The sequence below is a fragment of the Micropterus salmoides genome, unplaced genomic scaffold (genome assembly GCF_014851395.1).
Source record: "Micropterus salmoides isolate LMB-PRFRI ecotype aquatic unplaced genomic scaffold, ASM1485139v1 Ms_hic_scaffold_8, whole genome shotgun sequence".
Taxonomy (NCBI): Eukaryota; Metazoa; Chordata; class Actinopteri; order Centrarchiformes; family Centrarchidae; genus Micropterus; species Micropterus salmoides.
This window is the reverse complement of record NW_024044570.1, coordinates 32,327,492-32,355,140: the sequence shown is the minus strand read 5'-3', so window position 1 is coordinate 32,355,140 and position 27,649 is coordinate 32,327,492. Positions and strand designations below refer to the sequence as shown.

At 39.1% G+C, this 27,649-nt stretch overlaps 1 protein-coding gene across 2 annotated transcripts in view; it reads right to left on the bottom strand.

Moving 5' to 3' along the window:
• Positions 1–27,649, bottom strand: part of LOC119893591 (spondin-1-like) — a 102,083-nt gene that overhangs the window by 61,107 nt on the left and 13,327 nt on the right. For both annotated transcript variants that reach the window (XM_038705842.1, XM_038705841.1), the window contains exons 3-4: positions 24,765–24,898; positions 319–392 (exon numbers count right to left, since the gene is read on the bottom strand). In XM_038705842.1, coding sequence (XP_038561770.1) covers positions 319–392; positions 24,765–24,898 — 208 coding nt within the window. The remainder of the gene's footprint in view (positions 1–318; positions 393–24,764; positions 24,899–27,649) is intronic.

The window sequence follows — 27,649 nt, the reverse complement described above, 5'->3', positions numbered from 1 at the left end:
TTTTTCTCTGCGGTGAAATTACAGGTAACACAAAAGCTGTGCTGCCGCTCTGTGTGCGAAATACAAAGGAATATTTAAATCCCACACAGACTCCCAGGAGATCCGTGATTCGTTGTCCTCACAGCTTTCTCCACTGCCTCTGTGGGCATCATATTTTTTTAAACACAGTATGAAAGGCTGGGAGCTGTTCTGCTCCGAAAGGGGGTGGGGGACAACGACAGATAGAACAGAGGATAATGGCACCATGATGAGCGGTCAAGAATGAAAAGATGAGCAGCCGACGAAGGAGAGGAGGAGATGATGGGCAGCTGTCGTTACCTTTCTCACACAGTCGAATGGTGAGAGAGCCTGCATCCTGGAAATAAATGATTTTCTTCTGGACAATACTGGCCCTGGGGAGACAGAGAGAGAGGTAGTGAGAAAGGGAAAGGAAGAGAAAAATTGAGAAATTATTGGAGAAAATAAAAGGAAGACAAGAAGAGAGGTTGTATAGTAAGAGGGGTGCAAATGCATTACATGGATAATACTGTGGTGTTTTGTTCAATATCTGATCCATGTAATCGTCAGCGAGAAGGGAAGGTAATGGGTTCCCAGATATTTCATAGTATACACAGAGTACACATCTTTTTTACAGAACCAGCGCTGTATTCTCCGGACCTCATGACACAATCACACCGCTGCAATATGAAATGTAACAAAGCAATCATGGCCACGGACATGAAGAAGAGAGAGCTGGAATTACAGTCGGAAGCAGGAATATATAGATCCTTACACAGGCTGCGAACAGAGCTGAATTCTAACTTACTAGCTTTCTACTTTCTGGCTGAAAATAAAACTGTCCCAATGAAAATAGGTTGTTTTACCAATACCAGTTACATTTCTTTTCAGTACAAATGAAATGCTTTTCTCATATTGCGCAGATGGAGCTGTAAAGCTTTGTGTGATGCCATTCCTATGGAAATTCTGAGGAGACAAAGACGATTAAAAAAACTGTCAGAGGAAGAATGAGGTCTGGTGGCCTAGCAACACAACGTTTGCAATAGTTTTAAATTCCATCGCAATACAGGTGAAATTAAAATTCTTCCTTTCACTGCTGTTTTGTCATAAAGAGTTGGATGAACATAGCAATTTACATAAAGTGTCAAAAAAATATATATAGAAAGCAAGCAATTTCTAGGAGTTTTGATAGTAATTTGGGTGTTAATTTTTTCTACACCAGCTTAAACTTTTTCATCTTGGGACCCAAAATTGAAAATTAATGTGCCCCAGGGACCCTTGCATCATTTCAACATTAGCTGGGAAATATTCATTATTACACTCAAACTTATAGAACTACAATAAATCATTGTCACAAACCTTCTTTTACATTTTTGAACTCGGTTTGCTATCAAACCAACTACAAGAGTCAAAAAACACACTCTGGCTCCGCTGGGGAAAACAGCACCTAACTGTTTCGCTGTCAAGTTTTCTTTTTTCTGGAAGAACAGCCGTTCCTTTGTCTCGTAAGGTGGGTGCTTCGTATGCAGGTGTTGAGTTTCTAATTATTCCGACACACCATACCAAATACAGTACTGTGCAAATGTTTTGGGCAGGGGTAGAAACATGCTGCAAAGTAGTATTTCCAAAAATAAACACGTTAATAGATTATATTTATCAATTAACAAAATCCAAAGTGAGTGAACAGAAGAAAATAAAATCAATGTGTGGTGTGACCTAGGTACACTAGGCAGCGTCAGTTGCTTCTCTCTCTTCATGTAATCCCAGACAGACTCCATGATGTTGAGATCAGGGCTCTGTGGGCGCCACACCATCACTTCCAGGACTCCTTGTTCTTCTTTATGCTGAAGATAGTTCACAATGACTTTTGCTGTATGTTTGGGATCGTTGTCATGCTGCAGAATAAATTTTGGGCCAATCGGATACCTACCTGATGGTACTGCATGATGGATAAGTATCTGCCTGTACTTCTCAGCAGTGAGGAGACCATTAATTCTGACCACACCCCCAATATTTCAGGAAATGCAGCTCCAAACTTGCAAGGAACCACCATGCTTATTCTTGTACAACTCTCCAGCCCTTCAGTGAACAAACTGGCTTCAGCAGCCAGATATTATAAAATTTGACTCCAGTCCAGAGAACCTGCTGCCATTTTTCAGGATCTCAGTTTCCGTGTTTTGGTGCATAGTTGAGTTACGTGGCCTTGTTTCCATGTTGGAGGTATGTATTTTTTGGCGGCAAGTCTTCCATGAAGGCCACTACTGAACAGATTTCTCCGGACAGTAGATGGCCGTATCGGAGTCCCACTGTTTTCTGCCAGCTTTAAGCTGTTGGCTCCGCTGGACATCTTCCAATTGCAAAGGGAAGTTAGCATGATGTGTCTTTCATCTGCTGCAGTAAGTTTCTTTGGCCAACCACTGCTTCTACGGTCCTGTAATCAGTCCAAAGGGTGCTCTCACCAAATATTGATTTAATTTAGGTTTTTCTTCAGTGCATTTTGTTAATTGATACATTATTAACATGTCTATTTTTAAAAGCATTCTTACTTTACAGCATTTTTCTACACCCGCTTAAAATCTGGCAAAGCACTGTATTTGTTTTCTTAATCACATATAAGAGAGTCATGAAGACTACCCTGGTTTCTGAGAAACAATGTTGCAAATAAAAACATATCACTAAAACTACATCGTGTCTGACTGAAGACAAACTTAGAAGTCAGAAATAAAAGAACATTATACTAGAATCAGTGTAGTCACATACCTTACAGTGCTGTCAAGAGTTTCGATTTGATAAATCCATGTATCTTTTTAAATTAATTTATGGCCTGTCCCCAAATTTCATTCATTCAGAATTGTTATCTTTAATAATAATACAGATTGTGCAGCAGATAACCCACTTGTGACTGTTGTAAAGAGTTAGATTAATGACTAAGGATAATCAAGCTTCACAGTCAGAACAACAAATTATACAGTATAATATAAGAATGTAGTATATACATTGAAATAGACAACTATTTAACTACTATTTTGCTAAAAGCTTTCTCTTTCTCTTTCTCGGGTCTTCAGAGTGTCTCCACCTCATACAGCAGAGAGACATAAAAGCGGGATATGAAAGTGAGCTGAACAACACTGACTGTGGAGACAGAGGACTGGCGACATTAAGTAGGAGTTATCGGTTATATTGCTCCTATAAATCTTACACAGACTGAATGGTGCAATATACCCTGCAACATGGGTTGACTGCTTGGGCATGAAATTGAAAAACAAAAGTGAAATATACAGACTATTATTGAGCTGCCCTTGATAGTTTTTAAGTAAATTCTGTAATAGTTTCAATGAGGCCAAGGGGCCTTGGTTAATTTATTACATTACAACAATAAATCTGGTCATTCGGAAGGATTTTACATCTTTTCACTGTAAAAAAAAACAATTCATACCAACAGTTACAGCTACTGCTTGTCTTTCTTGAAGAAATGCCCTCTTCATTAGACGTAGCTGTTCAATTGGAGCATCTGTTTGCGAGTTTACTTGTGTCTATTTTGAAATTTTGTCAATTACAGGCCTCTGCACCTCAGAGAAAGCAGACAATAATAGAGACATGTGTAGGAGGAAACAAGTTCTGACAATGTTGCTGCATTTCCCTCAGGTCCTAAAGAGGTCATAGACTACTTAATATATATTTTCCAGTAGTGTACAAGTGGAGAGGAAGGCCACAGGGCTAGAGTTGTGAAAAAGTGTCCACTTTACATTTACCTTGAAATTCTACAATTAGTGTTTGAGTTCCTAACTCACATAATGACATTTTCCACTTAGGATATAATTTTTACTTAACTGTAACTGTAACACCACTGAACTTTTTCAGAAGCATAAACCTGCCCAAAGGTGTTTTACTTGACACTGACATATTATCACCATATAAAGTTGTCATGGTGAATGTGTCAGAACGCAATTGCTAATTCACACTTCCAGCAGAAACAGAGCCCTTATGTATAGATGTGTTACTGGCATCTGGATGAATCTAAGTCCAACATTCACTCTCCTGTTTTGTTCTCCACAAACTCCATGATAACAACATGCCTGCTGCTGCTTGAAACAAGGTTGATGCGAGCAGTGAGACTAAACCAAAACAGTAAAGAGCTGAGGGGAGCTGCAGAGTTTGGTTATAATTCTCTGGGTTTATTACTATGGGCAACCACTTTCACATCAAACTTAGTCATTGAGTCTATTGTTAATATAAAAATATTGATTGCAGCTATAAAGTAAATTATAAATGTAATGTATTTATTTGGTGCATGTATCCTGCAAACCTCACCCACACATACAGATTTATACAGCACTTGGCCTGCACATTCACTTCAACAATGCAGTTACCAGGAGCAAGGATTGAACCCCCAACCCTGTGACTACAGGAGGAGAACTTTGTTGTTTTCTTGTGCTTTAGTAAATATTGTATCCCTTATTGTGTTGCTATCCCTGTCCTGTATTTGTCAATATAATAATGTACTGCTGATGACCACACGTTAAACTGTGTTAACAGTGCAAGAGTTCAACAAGTTGTCAATCAGAAAAGACAGAATTTGACTCAATTCTTTGACTCTATCACAGAGAGCGGCTTGTAGTCTGCAGCCCCCCCCCCAAACAGTAAGACTTGATCACAGCGCTTTCCTTTGCCATTCCCCCTCTGATCATGGGATTCAGCACCAGGCATCTCCCTTTAGATCTGGACTCTCACACTGGGTAAGCACATCCAGTGTAGCTTCTCTCTGGGGACGTCCTCTCTGTCTGGCTGTGGAGCTGTTATAGCTACATGGCTCTCACACTTCCTGATACTGTAAATGCTTGACAACAAAATGTAAAGCAGATGCCGATAAGACGATGCTTTAAACATGTAAAACTAAACAACAATGCCTCTTTGGTTATCATTGAAGAGAAAATTTGTCTTGGTGACACATGTCAGTCTTCTTTAAACAACTTTGAACAACAGAACGTTAGAAGAATATTAATGCTTCCAAATCTACATTTTCCCATCTGCTTCCGACCTGCTATACTGCTGCTGATGGATTTTTCTTATTCCCCATACTCACCTCCCTCCTTCTATTCAGGTTTCTTATTAATCGAACTTCCATTGGGATCTCTTGCCTCATGCATTATATATATTCCACATCTTAGCGACATGTCTGCTGACTTCTTTTCTGTGTACCCTGGGGGCTTGGACGGCACGGCACTTCCCAATGAATCTTCAGACCGCTGTTAAGATTCATGTGCTGGGGCTCTCCTGAGAGCGGCTCCAACACACACAACTGTTCATAGAATAATGTTTTCACTTCATGATAAGTGCTCCTGACTGCAATAATAAACATTATAGAAGATCATCACAGAACATCAAGTTACTGTAAAAGAAACAAACAAATTATTTTACTGTTCACTTTTATTTTATTTATTTATTTGCACATTTTTGATAAAAAAAAACAATACAACAAAAAAAATACACACATAAGTAGGACTGGGTGATACTGATGTATAAAACCGGGAGATTTTTTGTTTTTTGACAAGGATGCAGAATTCCTCCCTATAAAAAAATGTGGATTCCATGAAATGGTTCCTCTGGATATGAAGGAGAATTTGGCCACAAGGGTTTGTAGAACATGAATAAATATTAGTTTGTAGAAATCCCATAATGAATTGTCTTGGGACAGAAGACGCCAGGAATCAAATCCCACTGACAACAGTGCAACTCTTGGTTATATTTGTTAGAGATGTTTATTTAAAAAATGTTGGGGATTTGATGCATAAATGCCAACATGAGCAAATAAAATGGAGGACACATTCAACGATATAGAATATTAGCTGAGTACGGTTGACATTGTATACATACAGTCAAAATATATACATTTTTGAGAATCATTTCAATATTTTTCTTTCATTGCACTTATTTAACTCTCCTTAGACTTACACCATGATTGTCAGCACGAACTATTGAAATAATGCTACTTTTCAATAAACACACAGCGCCATCTTCAAAAAGCAACTAACACACATTGAAGCAACTAACTCAGATTGAAGCAGGACCTGCCGACATCCATCCATGTCGGAATATGTGCTGCCTTAAACTTGGTTGAGTAGCATATTCATCAATCTTGGAACCTGTCAGCTATCATCTGACGCCAATTTAGCCTCTGGGGGCAACAGCCAATGTTTCGGGGCTTCCAGTGTAGCCAGGATATCCAGATAACAAATACTCGCATGAAGACTTCCTCTTCCATCCATTGGTCAATTATAAGGTTGCTAAACTGTATAAAAAACCAACGCAAAGACGTGAGTGGATGTGAATTCATCCTGGATGGCGCAAATTGCAAGACAAACTTCTCCTGGGGCTTTTTGACTACAGTTTATGAATGTACAGTGAGAAAAGGAAACAGCTACTGTAACAACTAACAGCTAACATCCATACAGTTGGTACATTTTCTGTTTGGGGTAAATGCACACATCAAAAACACTCCACTCCAATGAGAATGACATTAGTTACATTAATTACAAACTTATTACGATTCATTCTGAGGGCAACAATGTCTTTTAGTGGTGCTCAACAAAAAGTCAGGGGAAAAGTCATTCTTCTCTGAGGACGATGCGTGTCTGGACCAACAGACCAACAAACCAGCCCACAGACTGGCATTCCTAAAGCCACAGTCGCTAACGTGGCTGCAAATGGGTTGTTTTGCTTATGGTGGAGGGTGGATAGAGGTCTTGTCTCATTTCACCACCGCTTGACAAAAGGTCAGGAGGTCACAGAAGTCATTAGCACATTCTCTGAGAGCATGACTCTCCATACAAATTTTAGGCAAATCAGGCCAGGAGGAATTGAAGTGTCAGCTTGAATTCATTTCTGTAGTTGTCATTCATGGGACTTTAAAGTTGACTTAAATAGCAACAAATACCCAGGCGGCCGTGGCTTCTTACAGCTGCTACTTGAAATAATCTAGTCCAGTGATCAATACAAAAGGCTTGTCTGTGTCTGTGACTGCATCAAGACAGAAGAGTTTAGATCCTGCTGTCTGCAGCTTTCAAAGTGATACTTGTGTTGTCACTTAGCAAGCAGACGACTGGTGGCCTTTTCCTCCTCCTGGATTCCTCCCAGTAACAGCAGCAGAATACTGATGGGAAAGATCGAGCGGAAGGTCGACGTGACGGCCGGAGGGCAGTGAAATGTACGTATAGACTTGAAAAGGAGATGAGAAGTGATCAACAGGATAGCAAAACTTAGATTGGAAAACAGTCTACCTCACCCTGTTTCTGCTCAGACACACTCACTGTTCTCTCATCTCTCTCCCTCTCTCTCTCTGTCTGTCTCTTTTAGCTCCGGGTGGAAACGTTTCCAGACACTGAAAGACTTGTCAGGAGTTTCTGGAGATTAAAGAACAGATTTGGGCTGAGCTCATCAGAACTACCAGAAGGACCTTGGTGACCTGGGGTGGAAAACACACAAACACAAAAATCTCTCACCCTGGCACACACAATCTCACATGTCCTCACACAGCCACTGCCTCACCCAGAGGAGCTTGTGCACACAGGCATGTCATGCTCGTGAAAGATAAAAAGTCAAAACAAGGCAGAAATTTCAAAACCTTTCTGGTGAAAATCCTCCTCACAACGTGCAGCAGATGAAACAGTGAAACTGTGAAATTGTGCAGGCTCCATCTCCATTATTTAAGCAATCTGAGAAGATTCCTCATGAAACAGGAATGTAATCAAGTTGTTTTTACAATGTAGTCTCGAGATATAAACAACACTTTTCATCTACAGAGGTTGCCAAACCTGAGGTTGGAAGATCATTTCATGAGTATGAGTTGTTTGTTTTGAAAAGATCACAGCATTACCACTAAAAGAAGAAGTAATAATTCTTAAAGTTGCACTAATCAGTTGTAACAAATAGCTATGTTTAATGTGAAAGGTGTCGGTCTTATACTGACACACCCAGACAGATTTATCAGCTTTATGAAGCATTTTAGCGCAGCTTTACTGTTGTAGTTAACTCTCACTGCTCTCATCAACTTCATTTCCAGAAATAGCAGGCATCAGTTTTCAACTACAAAGCTATACACTGACCAGATGCTACCTGCCCAACACCAAATGACAGACAGACAAGTGAAGAAAGTGGAACACTTAGCTGTTAAAGACCCAGATATTTCAGTCAGTAGAGATCAAAATAGATATGGAATAATGGACTTACATTCATCTAGTGGCCAGAAGCACAACGCTATGTGAATGCTAATGTTACTTTGGATCTTCTGAATGTGCAAAATGAAATCTTGGCATGAAAGTGTATCTGTCAAGACACGTTACTGTGTATTATCACTTACTGTATATAATAATAAGTAAATACCTAAGCTGAAACGTAGGTAAGTCACAAGAACATCAAGAATGGAGGAAAGCAGCATCAAAAATAAATACGGTGAAGCTGGACTTCTTCAGCGCCTTCTTCAGGCTTTGTAGATTCTCATATGCCTCAGGCTACGTGTAGTTTCAAGGCAGACTGCTCTGCAGGATAAATGAGAAGAGATGGGGGGACCACTTGACCAACTGAGGAGGATGAGGGCAGGCCTGAATGTACACCTCCTCAAGGAGAAAGGTCACACATTGTATCTTGTTGTTAGTTCCAGTGCCAGCAATGGGGGAGACAAGCAGAGATAGAGCATGATAGAGAGTGCTATTTAAAAGCTGCTGACATGTTCTGCTAGCCAAGAAACTGATGAGCATGTTTTAACACCTGACCTCTTTCAGGTGGGGAGCTCGCACATCATGTGTCTGTTATGTTTTAGAAAGTGTAGTGTAGTCCCAAGTGGAGTTTCACAGTATGTGATCAAGAAGGAGTAGTATTGCCTCACAGCAGTTATTCATTCATTATCCATTTAATTTCATTACTTTATTGTTTGGGTGAAAATGTCCATCATAATAGTGTAAGTTCTTAATGTAAATCGAATTGCTTGTTTTGTCATTCAACAGTCCAAAACCTAAAGGTATCCAATTTACAATCACATAGGACTACAAGAACAGCAGATATTTACATCTGACATGCTGAAGCAAGTAATTTTTTTTGCTTAAAGGTTCAGTTTGTAAAATAGAAGGATCTACTGACAGAAATGCAATATGAAATCCATAATTATGTTTTCAGACCTTACATAATGAACTATTATGTTTTTATTACCTTATAATGAAACATTTTTATCTACATAACCACGGGCACCCTCTTCTATGGAGGTCGCCAAATTTTGTCGTCATGTTTGTACCATAGCCGACAACGGACAAACAGCGTTCTTCTTCTACTTGTATAATTCCGGCAGTGTAGACGCCTGTCACTACACTGAATACATACATAGAAGAAGAAGACGGAATAATAATAATAATAATAATAATATACAGACTCTAAGTAATCCTCTGGTTTATTAGAAGGAAGAAGAGAAGTGACATTTGGACAAATGAAGGAGCACACACGTTATTTAGCACGAGAGCCGACAGCGTGTGGATCTTTATACCATGAAGCCAGACGAGTCGGGACAGATACAAACAGCTGACGGCAGAAATCATGGATGTTGTGGATTTTCCCAGATGGAAGGCTATAATGTGGGACAGATGTTTTCAAAGTGGTGCTAAAGTTTTCTGCTGGACAGCTTTAGCTAGAAGCTGGCCATAATCACAGAGAGACGTGAGGTCTTTCCCCTGTCAGTGGTGTGAAATATGTAGTTGCATTAATTTCATGTCGCCTACTTATTCTCCAGCCTGTGGTTTCGCTTTGCCGATTACGTTAGCGAGACAATCAGCTGATCAGTAACGTTAATTGGGTTATTCTTCTTGAGACATCAGCTGTAGTATCAGTCATCAGTAACTGGCAATAAAACGGCAGCTTTGCATTTAAAGAAATCTGTTTTTTTGGATATTGCTTCCCCACTGTGCTCACAAATGTGTAATTTGTACTTTCACATGTTAAATGCCCATTAAAAACGTTGCACCGTTTTAGCTGAAATTATGGCTGTCAGTACTACTTTGTATTTCTGTTTTAAAAAATTAAAAAAGACATTTTGGTAATATTTGCAGACTGCTTATCTAATTAAGTAAAGTGAGAGGAGCCTTGATCCTCACCTGACAATGCCTTTGTAAACTTCAAGTATTATATGGTTTATAATGGACTGTGGTGCAGAAACAGTGAGGCTTACATTGTCCTGTTATCTGTCAGTGGTCATACTTTTAAATACTTTTTGAGATGTTCTTCATTTACTTTGGTATGTTAGTCCAGATGAGCCAGCCCTCCCAAGTTGTAAAATAATGTATTACAAGAGTATGAGACATTATTTAGCACTTCATTTCTTCACGTGGCTGTTGTTTATTAATGAAAAAGTAACAATAATATTCAAAAAACATGATTTTACTGATACTGGCACAATTCGCAACCCTCACCTAGATGTCACTAAAACTTACACACTGAATTATTTTAATGATTAATTGCTAATTAATTGTTTCAGATTAATTTTCTGTTAATTTGATAAAAGGACTAATTATTTCAACTCTAACTTTAAAGGATAATTATGGAATCAAATTCAAGTCACTAATGCTTGCATACAGAGTGGCTACTGGGTCTGCACCCATCTACCTAAACTCCATAATACAAACTTACGTTGCTTCTCGGCCGCTACGCTCCTCCAACGAACGCCGCCTGGCTCTGCCATCCCTTCACACAAAGCAATCCCAATCCCGGCTGTTCTCATCTGTGACACCACGATGGTGGAACGAGCTACCACACGCCATCAAAAAGCAGGGGCGTCCCTCTCTAACTTCAAGAAGCTCTTGAAAACTCATCTCTTCCGAGAACACTTCCTCTAATAACACCTCTAACTCCTAAACCTCTAACATACATGTGGTCTTCTTCTATCCTCCACAATGATCTTGTATTGATTGCCGTTTTTTGTTTTGATTGTACTTTTTGTTAACTCTTACTTCCTTCCCTAGGTATTTACCCCATTGATGTGATATGTACTGTGAGCTCTTACTAGTACTTGTTGCTGCTCTTACTAGTATGTATTGTCAGTTGTAGATCTGTATTTGATGCTCTGTTGATGCTTGTATGTTGTTCCTCAAATGTAAGTCGCTTTTATCCAAAGCGACTTACATTTGAGGAACTTATTGTGATTTTACTGAGGCTTACCGGCTGCATTGTACTTGCTGCAGTAACTGAGATCTGGCAACAAACAGGAGCAGTCAGAAAGGTTGTAAACAAAGCAAAAGCTCAAATCTGATTATCTAAACCACATTATTTTGAGGTAAAACCCAAAGTGATTCCACTCATTGTAATAAGTAATAAGCTCTCATCGCGCTGGAAAACTGCACGCACAGCAGTTTTAGGACCATGGTCTTGTGGCATCATTTACTATACACCACTTAGATAAAATCACAGACAAAAAACTGTTACAAACAAAGCTATTTAATGTTACTCGGTTATTAATCACTATAATTGAGGGGCGCATGCAATTGATATTGACTAGCAGCTAATGTTGTGTACAGTGTGCTAACCTCCACAACCCATCTTTATTCTAATTTTAACACAGCTATCCTTATTAGCTAGGCTCCTTACATGCTAGCTTATAACTTATTTGAAGGTGGGTCTTTGACATTGACAGCGCTGCGTTAAGAAAATAGATAGATTAACTTCTCAGAGTTAACCCGAATGTATTACACAGCGAGCAAGCGGAGGTGCTGAGCGAATGTTTTTGCTGCGCGCAGCTCCTTAATGAATTATGATTTTACTCATATTAAATGTTATGTGGTGGTCAGCGCTGATATTGTAGCGTGTCGTGTCACCACAAATAAATCAATGGGAAACACTGCAGTGTGGTGCAGATTCTAGAGAAGTGTTTTTATGTCCCCGTTTTTAATTGTGTGTTAATCATAGACTTTATAAGATGTTAACAGACCCGAAATCAGATTTTACGGGGCCAGAAAGACTGGACAGCAGAGCATGCAGGTGCTGAAAAGTGATCGTCTGCCAAAAACGGACTGCCATCCACGTGAGCGCGAGCAGCATGTTAAAGCTGTATCGCCCAGTCTCTTTACAACTACAGCTACTTTTATCTGGATCAAACAGACATAACATGTAAATAAATATAATTTTATGTTCATGGTAATAGCAAAGGTACTGTATGTCTTTGTGATACTTTAACGTTTCTTTTAACAGAATAAACAGAATTGCGGCCAATTTTCCTTATAACACTGCATTATTTAGATTGCTGTGTACCGACCAATCCAGTCCTTTTTACCTGTTGAAATACCTTTAAATGGCCAATACAACCCATTTAATGCAGTACTGTGATTGCAAGTGATAAGTGATTGCAGCTTCTACTTATTGACTGAAAGGTAGTTTCTGCCTCAAAATGACTGGATTTTATTCAGAAGAGTTGTATTTGACAGATTATAAAACTGAAATCGTCTGAAAATAACATTATATTTTTTAATGACATACTGACCACCAAATCAAAAATGTCCCCGGTCTGAAATTTCAGAAATCTGGTCACCTTATAATAAAGTTACTTCACTACACTAATGTTTTTTTCCCTTTGTCTTTTCTCTCAGTTTCTTATTCTCTCTAGTTCCACTAGTCTATCACCCTTATACATTACTTTAGGACAACCATAACTGGAAAGTTTATTAGCCTGCTAGCAAGGCAGAGGTAGCTGCTTGATGCTGTTTCCAGTCTGTATGCCAAGCTAAGCTAACCAGCGGCTGGCTGTAGCCTTGTACAGGTGTGAGAGTGATATCAGTCTTCTCATCTAAGTCTCAGCATGAAAGTGAATAAGCCTATTTCCCAAAGTGTCAAACTATTTTTTTGTTTGCTTTCTGATACCATATTTCTTCAACAAAGGATCTTAGCAAATATATAAATAAATATCTAAATCTCTAGCTAATTTGCTTATAAAAACAATCCCCTCTTTTTAGCGCTACAGCTGTTTTCAACAGCTTTGTCACTCCTTCTCCTAAAAACATAATTGCAATGATTTTGAAAGAGCATGTTGAAGTTGGAATCAAATGAAAATACAGTATTGCTCCAGTATTGAAAGGACCAATGAGTGAATGAATTGGTGAACTGTAAGGAGATGTATTTGTCCTAGACTGTCAACAACTCTCTCTCTCTCTCTCTCTCTCTCTCTCTCTCTCTCTCTCTCTCTCTCTCTCTCTCTCTCTCTCTCTCTCTATATATATATATATATATATATATATATATACAGTATATGTGTGTATACACATCGTGCTAGTACCAGGTTGGACCCTCTTTTGCCTTAAGAACTGCCTTAATTCTTTGAGGCATACTTTCAACAAGGTGTTGGAAACATTCCTCAGAGACTTTGTTCCATATTGACATGATAGCATCACACAGTTGCTGCAGATTTATCAGCTCCTCATCCATAATGATAATATCCTGGAGTTCAGTGAATTCATTGTCATGTTCAAGAGACCAGTTTGAGAGGCTGAGTGTGTACTAAGGGGCCCAAAGTGTGCCAAGAAAATATCCCCCACACCATTCCACCACCACACACACACATACATACACACACACACACACACACACACACACACACACACACACACACACACACACACACACACACACACACACACACATACATACATACATACATACATACATACATACATACACACACACACACACACTGTTTATCTATAGAGTGCTGAGGAGTACACAGAAACAGACTGGGTAAGATAAAGACAGATGAAGAAATAGTCTTCCCATGGTGCAGTGGTGGTCATACTTTCCTAAGAAACTGGATGATGTGGGATGTAAATGAAAATGTGCAGGCTTGGTGAGCTGAAGAGTTGAAGTAGCATTTTTTTCTCTTTTTAACTCAACACTAGCCAGTATGAAAGAGACTTGGTTCACAGGAGACAGTTGTTAATGCTGTCCAAGTGATGTATCTCCTCCCTGACTGGCATGAATTTGCTTCTGAAGGCTGTGCCAGTAGCACCATGGGAAAAACAGAAAAACAGTCTCTACTAAGATTAAGTGACAAGCAAGTCACAACATCAGTGAGTAGACAGTTAAGGAAGAAGACAGAGTGAGACAGAAAGGCGTACACGTTAGATGAGGTAATGCTAAATCTCTATCTTGCCGCTGACAGACAAAAGTGACAGTAATACGAGGTGAATTTGCATAACAGATGTTCCCCAAGCAGGGCTAGATTTATTGGCCTAGGAAACACTGGATGGCTATGTGCCATCTGTCATACAGCAGCAGCAGATAAATTAAAAGTAACAGCTGTGAGTATACTGTGGAGGTATGGGCAAGATATAGCATCTCACTCATTGGAGGAAGAGATGTGTGTCAGGGAGGTTATTCCCTTCGGGAAGTAGAATGAAGAGATGGAAATGAAAGAGAGGGAAAAAGCAGAACTGTGCAGAAAGAAGAAGGAAGGCAGACAAAGTGAGAAACATTTTCAGAGGCGTGTTCACTCCGACTTATTGATAATCATTTGTATTCCCGATTTGTCAAAAAGTGGCTAGCAGCTACATATTGCCATTACTCGCTGTACCTGTATGACCGACCTATGATTTGTTTGTGCTTGCATGGGTGGCATGAATGACACTTTAAACTTCATCATGTATTAATTTCAGGAGCTATTTGTTTTCACAATACATTACTTTTTATAGAAGTCTAACTCTAAGTCATGGTGTGTAAAAATCAATCCCTTATTTCTTTCTTTCATGAAGTCAGTCTTCTGTCTCGTTCCTCTTTTTGGCATTGTACCTAACGATTTCCTCTTAATTCCACAGCAGCCTGTGGCTCTTGTAAGAACAACATTAAGAATGAATGTGTTCATCATGACATGAGCGCCAAGGTATTGCAGTCCAGGGGCTAAACACAGACTTCACTACGCCCCATTGTGTTCAGTCAAATTCACACTTTTTTCTTCACAGAGCAGCTGATGCATACACAAAGCAGAAATATGCAACTCTGGATGTGAGTATTGCTTCTGTAAATCTCATGCAATAATAAGTTTGATGGCTTATTGTGAAAATGCTTTTGTAATTCAGGACATACATTTAAAAAAAATTCCCTTGTTTAAAGTTTTATTTTTTAATGTAGATATTCAACATTTTTAAAACTTTCAGTCTGTGAGTGTTAAGACGAGAGGGCAGTTAAAGATGAAGCAAAACATCATTAAACCAGATAATCATCTGACTTGTCTCGTATAAACTCCAGAACAGCTTGACATCAATTCCGGTCAATTTCTGTATATGTGGTGCAAGGGGACTTAGAACAGAAATGATTATTAGTGCATCAGCCTTAGAAGCCTTTTGCACTTAGTTTGCATCTCTGAATGTAATGTGTATTATTACAACACATGATGAATATGTGTCCAAAATATGTGTCGTTATGTCTTTTCATGTGCTTGTTTCTTCTGATGCATCTTGCATTTGGTCCATTTAAAAAGTTCATACATTAGGTAATCTTGTGACCATTTTACAAGAAAGGCAGGCCTCCCCTTCCCTTTAAAATAGCCTCTTCATATTTGGGACAGATGGCTAGAGGTCCTCTACCATGGAGTCAAGGCTGGTGAGTGTCTACTTGGTAATATTTGGCCTGTTTACTTTTGAATTGAGCCCAACCAATAACGTATTTTTGAGGTATATACTGATTAATGTTTAGGTAATTTTTAGGTATTTTTATATTAGTTATGTGTAATGCAGTTGGGCAAGTTACTCAGAAAAACAAAGTAGTCTCTCCCGACTTTATTAACTTATATCACATTCATACCAGCAGCAAGGAGTATGGTTTTTTACAAAACATAGCCTATAACGTTTCACCACTAGCTAAAATAAATCCCGACTTTTGAACAGCAGTTTATAGTAGCCTATTTATAAGAACCGCTTTACAAAATGTTACGTTAACGCCACTCTCTCCTGACGAGTCCAAGCATCACCGGCAGTAGCGACTGGAGTTTCTACACAAGATTTTGCTGTAACTACTTAAAGCTGTGGAAAGAACGGCTCTCTCCCTCGTTCTCCTTTCTTTGTTTAGTTTTTGGCTATCAGCGGACATGAACAACAAAGTCTGGTGCCAAGGTGGTGCAATCAGTAACTAGTAACGCAGCGTTACTTGGATTAGTAACTGTAATAATAATTACTGTTTTAGAAAAGTAATTCGTTACACTACTAGTTACTGGGGCAAATAATAATATTACGTTACTGAGTTACGCATTACTGCCCAACACTGATGTAATTTGTAAAGTCCCATTTATACTCCTGCGTAGGGTCTACGTGCATACCTACGCACGTAGCCTTGCATTTATACTTGTGCGTAGGCATGTCAATCATTCTGCGATTACACCCCCAAACGCTAGTCGGCAGTAGCGCTGCAGCGTCTACCGTGTTGACTTTTGCCAGCTGAGCAGGCTAACTTCCGGTTTAGTCCTCCGCCAACGTAAATGGTGGTAAAATTGTAAACGTGCGGCTGGTGTAGCCTTTTCAAATGTTACCGAGCGAAAGGATCACATTCTGTAAGCGAAACGAGTCATTTCACTCGGGTTGCGACGGTCAAATATACTGATTCACTGTGTTACAGCCGCCGTTCTGGTGACTAGTAAAAGTTACTTCAAAGCGCGGGGTACTTCCGGTCAGCTCGGAGGCATTGCGAGGCTACCCAGCCGACCAATCACAGTGCTTACGGTCCACGTTGACTCAACGTGTAGTTACATTTTTGAGGAGGTGCATGTCAGACGACGGCGTAGCCTCTACGTAGCCCCGTAGCCTATGCTGTCGATTCGACGCAGAAGTATAAATTACCCTTAACAGATTGCTCGTAGTAAAGAATCCACGGAGAATTCATTCAACTCAGCTCTATAATGTTACTGTATTTAGACTTATTCTTTTGGTTTTCTGGCCTGCAAATTTAATGTTTTGGTTAATTCTCCTCACTCTTATGAACATGATTTCAAGGCATGTAGATTTTTAAAATAAAAATACCTTGAGACACATTAACACATTATCACCAGAGATGCTACCCTAGTCTAAATACAGGCAACTATACCGTACCTGCCTAGCACAGGGTATAGACACAGGAATCCTGAAGTAAAATTCAATACCTATTTAAGACCTTTTCAAGACTTTTTCAACATATTTTAAGACTGCCGCGCCACTTTGAGCTGTAACCGATTAAATCAGCCACAATGAAATTTGCCACCACTGAATGAGTTTTTAAAAGGAATTTAAGTATATTTATAACATATTTATTGCCTATGTGTCATCAGGTTGTAACGCCACCTAAAAATTTAAGCATTCACCAACTTTCTCAGTTGCCTATAACAGCCTGTATGGGCCAGTTGTTTTCTATGTGAAGGACTGGTCAGATTTCCTGCGAAAAGCAACTGTCTTACATAAGCTATGACGTTTATGTAAGCAATATTACAGCAAATCATGTGAAACACAGTGTAATTATGTGTTTTAGTTGGTTTAAACTAGATAATGTGAGCTTGCCTGCAATGATATGTGTGATAACTTTCACTGTCCACTTGATCAATACAACAAAATTCAAATAGGCCAGGAGGGAACAATGCTGAAGAGAATAAACTGAGTGATGGATAACGTAGTAGTGTAGGCGGTGTAGCACAGGCACAACATGGAGGAGGAACTAGTCTAAATGACTGTATTAGTATAACGTTAAATTATTGCATTATGCTACTATATTCAATATAACTTACACTAGTATAATATTAATTCAAGTACAGCTGCTTATGTTTGGGGTTGTTTTTTATTCATTAACTTGCAACAACGTGCAAGAAAAATGCTCTAGGCTACATGATAGCCACATCAAGCTTATTTTTGAATCCCGCTCCATCCAGCCTTGATTGATTTGTTCACAAAAAGTGACACTGACGAGAGCATCAGCTTTATGAAAAGTTGAATTTGTTTCAATAAAAAGCACTGATTTAGCTAAATAGCAAGCTAACGTTAGCCAAACCCACACGCTCCTTGGATTTTCCCGGTTGTCTTCTGTCTTACCGATTCCGCTGCTGGCGGCGCATCTGGCTCTTGTTTTTCAGGAATGGGTTAAACCCGTTACTACTGATCGCCACTCCGACTATGTTTTGGACGTTTAACACTGCGGCTCTCTTGCGGGGTGGGAGATTACGGTCGGTTGTATTCGTAAATCATTTTCCAGTTCGCACGGATCTATTTTTTGGAGCGTTTAAGAGTGAAATAGGCGCTCGGTAGATCCCTGCGCCTAACGTTACAGAAAGGGTCTGAAATGATCTTTCAGAAACAATACAGAAATCAGGTTACACACAATTTCTATTTAGACACCACTAAATTACAACACACAAAAAACTACACTTGCCGTAGCCTCAACATTACATACACAGGGAACTTCAACATGGCTGTGAAAGATCTGAGGGACAAAGCAAGGAGAGCTTTCTATGCAACAAAAAGAAACATTAAAATATATATTCCAATTGAAATCCGGCTTAAAATTTTCCAATAATTCTATATGGTAGTGAAATCTGGGGGCCAAAACTTAATAATGAATTTGACAAATGGGACAAAAAAATCATAGAATCTTTCCATACTGAGTTCTGTAAGAGCATCCTGCAGGTGCAGAGAAAGACACCAAATAACCTGTGCCGACCAATTCCCCCTCTTACTAAAAATACAGAAAAGATCACTTAAATTTTACAATTACTTAAAATCAGTTAACCCCCAGACATATCATCACAAAGCCCTAACGTACCAGGAGCTGAAACCAGAGAAGAGTCCCCTCAGCCAGCTGGTCCTGAGGCTCTCTGCAGTAACAAGTTCCCAACAGTCTCAGGACAGCAACACCAACTCAAGCAGACCAAACCAAATTATCAGCATGCAGAAAGAAAAATATATTGAATACTGGAAAGGAACAACCAAAACACAAAGTAAATTACAATGTTATCTGACCCTAAAAAGAAAATTCACACTGGCAAATTACCTGAGTACAATAAAATGTCCCAAACTAAGAAAAATGTTGACAACATACAGACTGAGTAAACATAGCCTGGCCATAGAAAAGGGTCGCCACAGATCGTTTGATATTTTAGTAATTGTTTTTACATTTGATACTGATTTGTTTTTTTTTTATTATTATTATTATTTTTTAATCAGTTAATTATTTTTTAATCTTTTGTCTATTAATATACACTTCATTTATAGTTTCATTTATTTATTTTATTTTAAAAAAACAATTATATTTTTATTTTTTAACACACACACACACACACACACACACACTTAACGTTTTATTTATTTATTTAATTTAAATTTATAATATATATTTTATTTTTTTTAACACACACAAACACACACACGCTTACTGTTTTATTTATTTTATTCAATTTTTTTAACACACACACGCTTACTGCTTTATTTATTTAATTTATTTTTAATATATTTTTATTTTTTAACACACACAAACACATACACACACACACACGCTTACTGTTTTATTTATTTATTTTATTTTAATTTTTAATTTATTTATTTTTTACTCAAACACACATACGCACATACTTTACGCTTTAATTACTTGTTTAATGAAATCTACGGGGTTGATTGTTCTTATGTAGTATGTATGATGCTTTGGCAATATTGTTATTACACATTCATGCCAATAAAGCTAATTTGAATTTGAATTTGAAAGGAATCACAGTCGCTACTCACTGCCTGTCTAGTATTTTTGGCTATGTGTTATAAATAAATACATTCACCTACACTGTCAGCAATCAAACTTTTGGACATACAGGATTTTCACATTGAAAAAAATATTTTCAAAATTTAATACCTTGTTAAATGGCGATTAAGACTTTTTAATACTTTTTAATGGCCTTAATTTTCTCAAAATTGATTTATTCACTTTTAAGACTTTTTAAGACCCCACGGACACCCTGCTAGCAAGTTAGCAACAAGCTAGTAGAGTATTTAACCTCTTAAGAGCCAGATATTTTTTGAGTTAAATGCTGCAGTAATGTTGTATGTCTGCTGAATGCATAAATATTTGCTAACATGTTATCCATATCAACTTTAAAAGGTGATATGCAATAATAAAATCTAAATTACGTGAAAAATATATTTTCATTTCTCTATTGTAATTCCTTACTTCTTATTGTCAGACATATACTGCAGACAAGCTAATATCAGCTGATATATCTAGCTGGCTGATTTCTTGGCCAGGATCTTCTTTAACACCTGAATCAAGCTCTTCCAATCATTAATATTCATATTATACACACTGCTTCAGTTACCACCACACCACTGGTTCCACAACACCATGCTGTTTCGCGAGGAAACACTCAAATATCTAAAATAAAATGCATGGAGGGACACAAAACTAAGCAGTTAATGCTCATTTAATGTGTGCCCAGGTGAAACAATACAAACCCTTTGATCTGATACAGTGTATTTTACATATTTCATGTATTCATGTTTGCAGTAGTATTCAGTATTCAGTGTCATTTGTAGCTGCCATCTCACACAACCACATAAAACTGAGGTCACACACACACACAAACACACACACACACACACCCCACTCTAGAAAGAACACATTGCAAACCACAAATTGCCCAAATAATCAACATCAGTCTCTTTGTTGTAGAGCTGGTCCCTTTACACAAGCTACGGTGCGTCATGGCTTCTGGAGAAACACCTGGCATTAACTCACTTAATGCGTTGCCTACAGGCCCAGCTCTAGACAACAGGGGGCCCTAGGCAAGACTTTCTTTGAGGGTTGTCTTTACTTTGGCTGGAGCAGAGAGCTATGAAAAAAAACATTTAAATAGATTAAGTATACATATAACTATTATTTGTTTTATGAGGACAACATGACCAAAGAAATGTGGCGAGAACATTCCTACAATATATAAAAAAAAGGCATAAACCCTACATGACATTATACACAAACACACATTTGTAGTAAACACGCCTTCATTCAATAAATATTGTCAGAGGCAATTCGGTACTTCTGCATTTAAATGATCGGACCATTTTACCCTTGTGATGACGCTGCCGGTAAAATTAAGTCCTGTTGACAGAGTCAACCTCACTTTCTCTCTCTCTCCCTGCCATCTGTGACAGTTCTCCGGTGTGTAAACTGTAAACTGCGAAAACATGCAAGCTCCCCTCTCTTTGGGTGATGTAGTCACATATTTCCTTTCATTTGGAGGGGGGGTGGTTCTGGGTCAGAGCCACTGATTGGCTTTATGTCTCCCAGCAACTTTCTTTATTAACAAAAAAGAGCATTTGCAGGGCCATATGCAATTGCTTTTTCAGCAAATAGGTCGGGCAGGTGCTGCCTGTCTATAACCAGTAACAACTCTCTCTAAAAAAAACAAAAAAAACATGCAACACCAATGTGCATTGGTAGTGAAGCAGTCCAGATTTATGCATTCTGCTATGTGCGAGTAAAAAAAAAAGAAACTGTAGATTAAGTGCTCCTACAGTTGTGGAATTATATAACTTGATGGATCATACTGCTGATTTTTAATTTTACCAATAAAATGCTTTCCATTAGTACTCTCCATTATCAAAAGCACACCATATGGTTTTGAGATCTATTTCCTTTCTTTTAGGCAGCTACTGATTTCTATTAATTTTGTCAGAGCATGAACTACAACTTGCAGAGACTTGAAACCTGCTTGAGTAAACTCACTGTCTCACTGTCTCACTGTCACACCTTTTCTCACATTTATTTTATGTCACAGACACAGTGAGCAGGGACTTACTCACATGTACACTACTGCATTTTCATTTAAGTTTTAAAACAAAAACGATCTCTGTCCACACCAGCGTTTTAGCTGCATATCAGAATTGATCTAACGACAGAAAACGCACATCTAGTGGCCGTTCACATACATTGGGCATGCGTGAAGCAGATTGTCTACTCCAGAGTTGCAGAAGATATGGCGAAAGAAGAAATTAATAATAGAGACGATGAACCACACCAAATATTTTTTGCATGAACAAACAATGAGGTGGAACTTTTACTGAAAGTAACACGGGAGTCCAAAGTGACTGTGGCGGTGAAAACAGACATCGCAAAGTAAATACGGCAACATGCACAGTCCAAGTGTATAAGTGTACAAAATATTTCAATAAAAATATCAAAACATAAACTCTATCAGTAGCATCGTGCTTTTGCTTTGCATGGCTAATAAGACCCAATCAGGAAGCCAGATTGTTTTAAAGTCCTCCATTTTTGCCTGCCCGCACTAAAATGTAATGAGTTACATTTAACTTGACTAACGTTAATTTCACCTGTCTCTAAAAATCTGAAATCTGTGCAGACCAGCTGGCCTCCATCTACACACGGATGTTCAACAGATCACTGGAGCTGTGAAGTTCGACTCCTGCTTCAAATGCTCCATAATCATCCCGTTTCGAAACCCTCCATCTCTGAACTAAAATGACTACAGACCTGTCACCCTGACATCTGCAGTCATGAAGTCCTTTGAAAGACTGGTGTTGGCCCACCTGAAGGACATTACAGGCCCCTTGCTGGACCCCCTGCAGTTTACCTACAAGGCTAAAAGGTCTGTGGATGATGCAGTCAACTTGAGACTGACATTTGCAAGGATCCTGTTCGTGGACTTCAGCTCGGCGTTCAACACCATCATCCCGGACATCCTCAGCACCAACTCACCCACCTCACTGTGCCAGCCTCCACCTGTCAGTGGATCACAGACTTCCTGACTGACAGGAGTCAGCAGGTGAGACTGGGGAACATCACATCCAGCACCCGGACTATTAGCACTGGCTCCCCACTGCTCTTCTCCCTCTACACCAACAACTGCACCTCAGGAGACCCATCCATCTGAAGTCTGCTGACGACACAGCGGTCATCTGCCTCATCCGAGACGGTGATGAGTCGGCCTACAGACTGGAGGTTGATCAGCTGGCTCTCTGGTGCGGTCAGAACAACCTGGAGCTTAACACGCTCAAAACTGTAGAGATGATTGTGGACTTCAGGAGGAGCCCCCCCACTCTTCCCCCCATCACCATACTCAATGGCCCTGTGTCTGCTGTGGAAACCTTCAGGTTTCTGGGTTCCACCATATCCCATGACCTAAAGTGGGAGCCCAACACGGACACCATCATCAAGAAGGCCCAGGAGAGGAAGCTCAACCTGCCTTAGGAGCAGCTGGGACAGACTACAATGGACTGTCAGGACAGCAGAAAAGATCATCGGTGCCAACCTGCCCTCCATTCAGGACTTTTACATTTCCAGAGTCAGGAAACGGGCATGAAAAAAATCACTGCAGATCCATCTCACCCGGACACAACCTGTTCCAGCTCTGGTAGGCGCTACAGAGCACTGTACGCCAAAACCAACAGACTCAGGAACGGTTTCTTCCCACAAGCCATCACTCTGATAATCAGCTGACTCACAGTGTCAGGAACAATTCCTGTGCAATAACCCAGTATCTCTGCCTCTAATGAGCCAACTGTTTACTGGTTAACACTAATTGTTATTATTCATCATTCTCTATTTCAGAGCTGTCCATACTGTTCATATTGTTATATTTTCATATTGTATATACTGTATACCAAACTGTTTACATGTATGCATGTATGTGTATGTGTACCTGTATATCACATCCACCTCCGACATGTACATAGCAATAATAATAATAATGATAATATTAATTTACTCCGGCATCCTTTGCACTCTGCTCACTGCACCATTTGTCAATCTGTCTATATTGTTTTTGTTTATAGTGTGTATATTTGTGTTCTCTATACTGTAGCCTGTGTTTGATTTTATTATTGTGTTATTGTATTATTGTATGAGTAAGCATATCGTGATGTACAATCCTGAGTCAAATTCCTTTTATGTGTTCACATACCTGGCAAATAAAGCTAATTCTGATTTTGATTCTCTCCTCTACTCCACTCCGTATGTGTGCTAAGCCCCCTGTGGCCAATCCGCCTATCAACCTATGGGAAACACTGCGTTGCTGTGGTCCTCTTGTGCTCTAAGATGCAGTTTAATGTTAATAATGTTGAATTTCTATTTCTTATTTCATGGGCTATAAAAACCCAGAGGCATTTGAATACTGATTTTGACATTTTGACCATGGCAAAAGTAGATGCTTCAAAACATTCAGGTCAGCACTATAAATCATGTTGAATAATCGTGATCACAATATTGACCAAAACAATCATTATGATTTTTGCAGTAAACCAGCTGCCCTACTTTCAGGTCTCCACATCTGAGACTTGAGAGTCAACTTCTGAACAGCCTTTTAATGCTGGAGAAAAACACACTCTCATGATCATTTCACTTATTGTTTTACAACTTTTTAAACACAAAATGGATTAAATGTTCAGTGGGAACAGTGGTGAAAAGTAACCAAGTACAAGATATTTGCATATCAGGAGTTTTTTTTTTTTTTCCCTCTCCCATTAATAATCTCACGACCTCTCAGATTCATCTTATGACCCTTTGGAGGGGCCCAACCCCTAGGTTGGGAACCACTGGACTGATCTATCAAACTGTATAAAGTTAAAACTTGCTCCAACTCAACCAACTACAATAGTAACCTCAATTTTTAAATTTCTGATATGCAGATATATGCGGATATATGCAGATGATATTGCAGTTTTTGGAACAATGGCACCATATTAAAGGCCTCTCAAAAGTATAATCTAATTCAAAAGGTAGGAGAAAAATTTGACAAAAATTAAACTCACTTTAGTATAACACAGCCAGTCCCAGTAGGTGGCGCCGTCCAGAAGACCTGAATCCTGGTGCGTCTGCGAGGTGTGCTCTCTGTCACTGCAGGGGCACAGTTGGTCATGAACTGTGTGTCATCCTCATCAATGATCTAGAAACAAACGAAGGAAGGATTTAATGTTAACATACTGAAAACAAATGGCATTGCTTTAGAAAACCATGATCTTTCTGAAGTCCATTTTCCCTGAAAATGTTTATCCAGATGAGACTTGGGCAATATCAAGGTACTACTGTCCACAAAAAGGACAACTCGACGGCAACTGCGAATGGTGGAATAGTAAAAAAGAACAAGTATTTTGAGTTCTGTTTTGATGATACAGGTGAGCCAAGCAACACAGAAGAAGCTGTGCGTGCGTCATCTCCGTTCAACCCACTGTTGTGTCAGTATCCACCAAAAGTGTCATCGGGTACTCCAGCAAGAATCTGTTGAAGAAGGGCGTTTACGGTCCATTGATTAATGAATATTTAAGAACTAAGTATTCAAACCCAGCAAGTTGTGTGTAAGTAGGCTAACTACATATTAGACACACAGCGTTGTAGGCTAGACAATGGCATACATGCTACAGTGATGTCTATTACCAGCAGCTCAGCTTCTTTTTCTTTTTTTTTTGTACATAAATACCGTCATATAATGTATACCCCGGTGAAAGGTCAGGAAGGTATGAAGGTCTGAAAAAACACAAACTGCCCAAGCCTAATCCAGATCACTAAGCCGTGAACTGTCGGCCCACAAATGCTCTTCTGCAGTGGTCTGACAAGGCTCATTATGATTTGCTTGAGAGGTTGTTTCCGATACCACAGATTGACAGTTTTATCACTCATACATCAACTTTGAACCTTCTAGACGAATGCAGCACTTGCTAGGTGCTGCTTGTAATTTTGAAACAGAAAAAGCACGGTAGAAATATTACTAGATCCCATTAACTATCCACCAAATACATTTTCTGAAATAAATTTGACATAGAAATAGTTGCTCATTAAAAGCCGACAAGTTAGAGCACAATCCCTATGGTTGGATGTTTGGTGATGTACAGATCTCGGCAGGCTCAGCTCATTCTTAAGTGGATGTTTTTAACCTCACCATTAGCAGGGACGGTAATGTCAGTCCACTACTTTGGTCGAGACTGAAATATCCCAACAGCTATTAGATGGATTGCCATGACATTTGGTACAGATTTCCATTGTCTCAATGAGATGAATCCTACTGGTGATTCCTGACTTTTCAATTAGTCCAATACATGTACTGGTTGATCTTTCTTACAGTTTGATTGTTTTTACAATGAGCATTACAGCCACACACAGCTGCTAGCGTCAGGATGGTACCACCTCTGCCTAATTTTGAGCCAGGAAAAACCTTGATACATATAACATCCTGTAGGTTTATGAAAATAAATACAAAATATTTTGGAAAATACTCTTGTTTTCCCATCAATGGCCCCATAAGGGAACAAGTGTCTGGATAAATGATAGAATAACAGAAGCAACATGGCTTTTTTTGAGGTCAGTACAAGTAAAACTGCTAACTGCTGTTTTTTTTGTTTGTGGTTTTCCCGTGTTTGTTCAATTGCAAAGCAACATTAGCATGGGCTAAGTTTTAAGATTTTCATCAGAGAAGAACTTATGCACTTTGCTTCCTCATAAATAGTCGTGGGTGCACGGAATGAGTAGTCTCTGATCCTGACTAGTGATCAGAGAGCAAGAGAAGCAAAATGTTTTATGTATTGAGCTATTGTGGGAGCTGCAGAGAACTGTGCATGTTCACTTTTAATATGGTAGCTGTTTGGGGAGTCAGTCATTAAATAAACTCATATGCCAATATTAAAGTGATGAGTATACTTGAAATTGCCAGTAGCAGTAATATGACCAATCTCTGATTTGACTTTAATGATGTTAACAATTAATCCTTTTTCTTCATGGAATCACAGAAGTGACACCTTGGAGGGGCTTTGGAAAATAACAGTCCTGTATTCAGAACATGTTCAGCCCTGTCCCTTCGGCACTTGGACCTTGTCAGACATTCTGAAGACTAAACACACATGTGTAGACAGACACATGCACACACACAAGGCCTATGACCTTGTAGCTAGTTTTCCACAGCTACCTCGGCTCAACAATAACAGTGAACTAACGCCCGCTCCCAAAGTCCTGATAGGACATTAAGAGGGAGACAAAAGTCTCAGACAGCTCTTTCTTTCTATCTATCTATGTTTTTTTCTTTCTTTCTTATTCATTGACTTTCTTTCACAAACTTCTTTTCTACCCCACAAATACACATCCACACGCACATACACAGATGAAGCGCAGTGTGAACAAAATTTAAATGAAAACAGACCACATGCGCACATACTTCTGTGTATGCCTGTATTGACCTCCTCATGCCTCCTTATACACAGTTTTGTTTACTTTGTGTCACCAAGACTGAAGTTTTGTCAGTCAAAAGCAGACACAAACAACTGGCTAAAAGGCAGAAAAAGAGACAGAGACAGGGGAGTGGGGAGAGGGACATAAAAAAGGGTAAGTGATGAACAGGGGAAAGAGAGAAACATAAAGAAAAAGGAAGACGTAGGCCTAAGGAGAGGACAGACAGAGTTTTGGGAGAGAGAGGAATGTAGATAGATTAAGGCTAGAACGTGTTACATTAAAACAGAAACTGCACAAGGATAATACTCAAATAAAGAGATGCTGTCTAGACATGAGAAAAGTACAGATTATTTTCTGCGAAGACGCTCTCGGCTCAGATGTATACGTCCACATCTAACATCAAGAGCAATAGCATAACAGCGACAGAGTGTATGAATAGGACTGTCATTGTGTCCTCTCAGACTGGATTTCTCTACTGGAC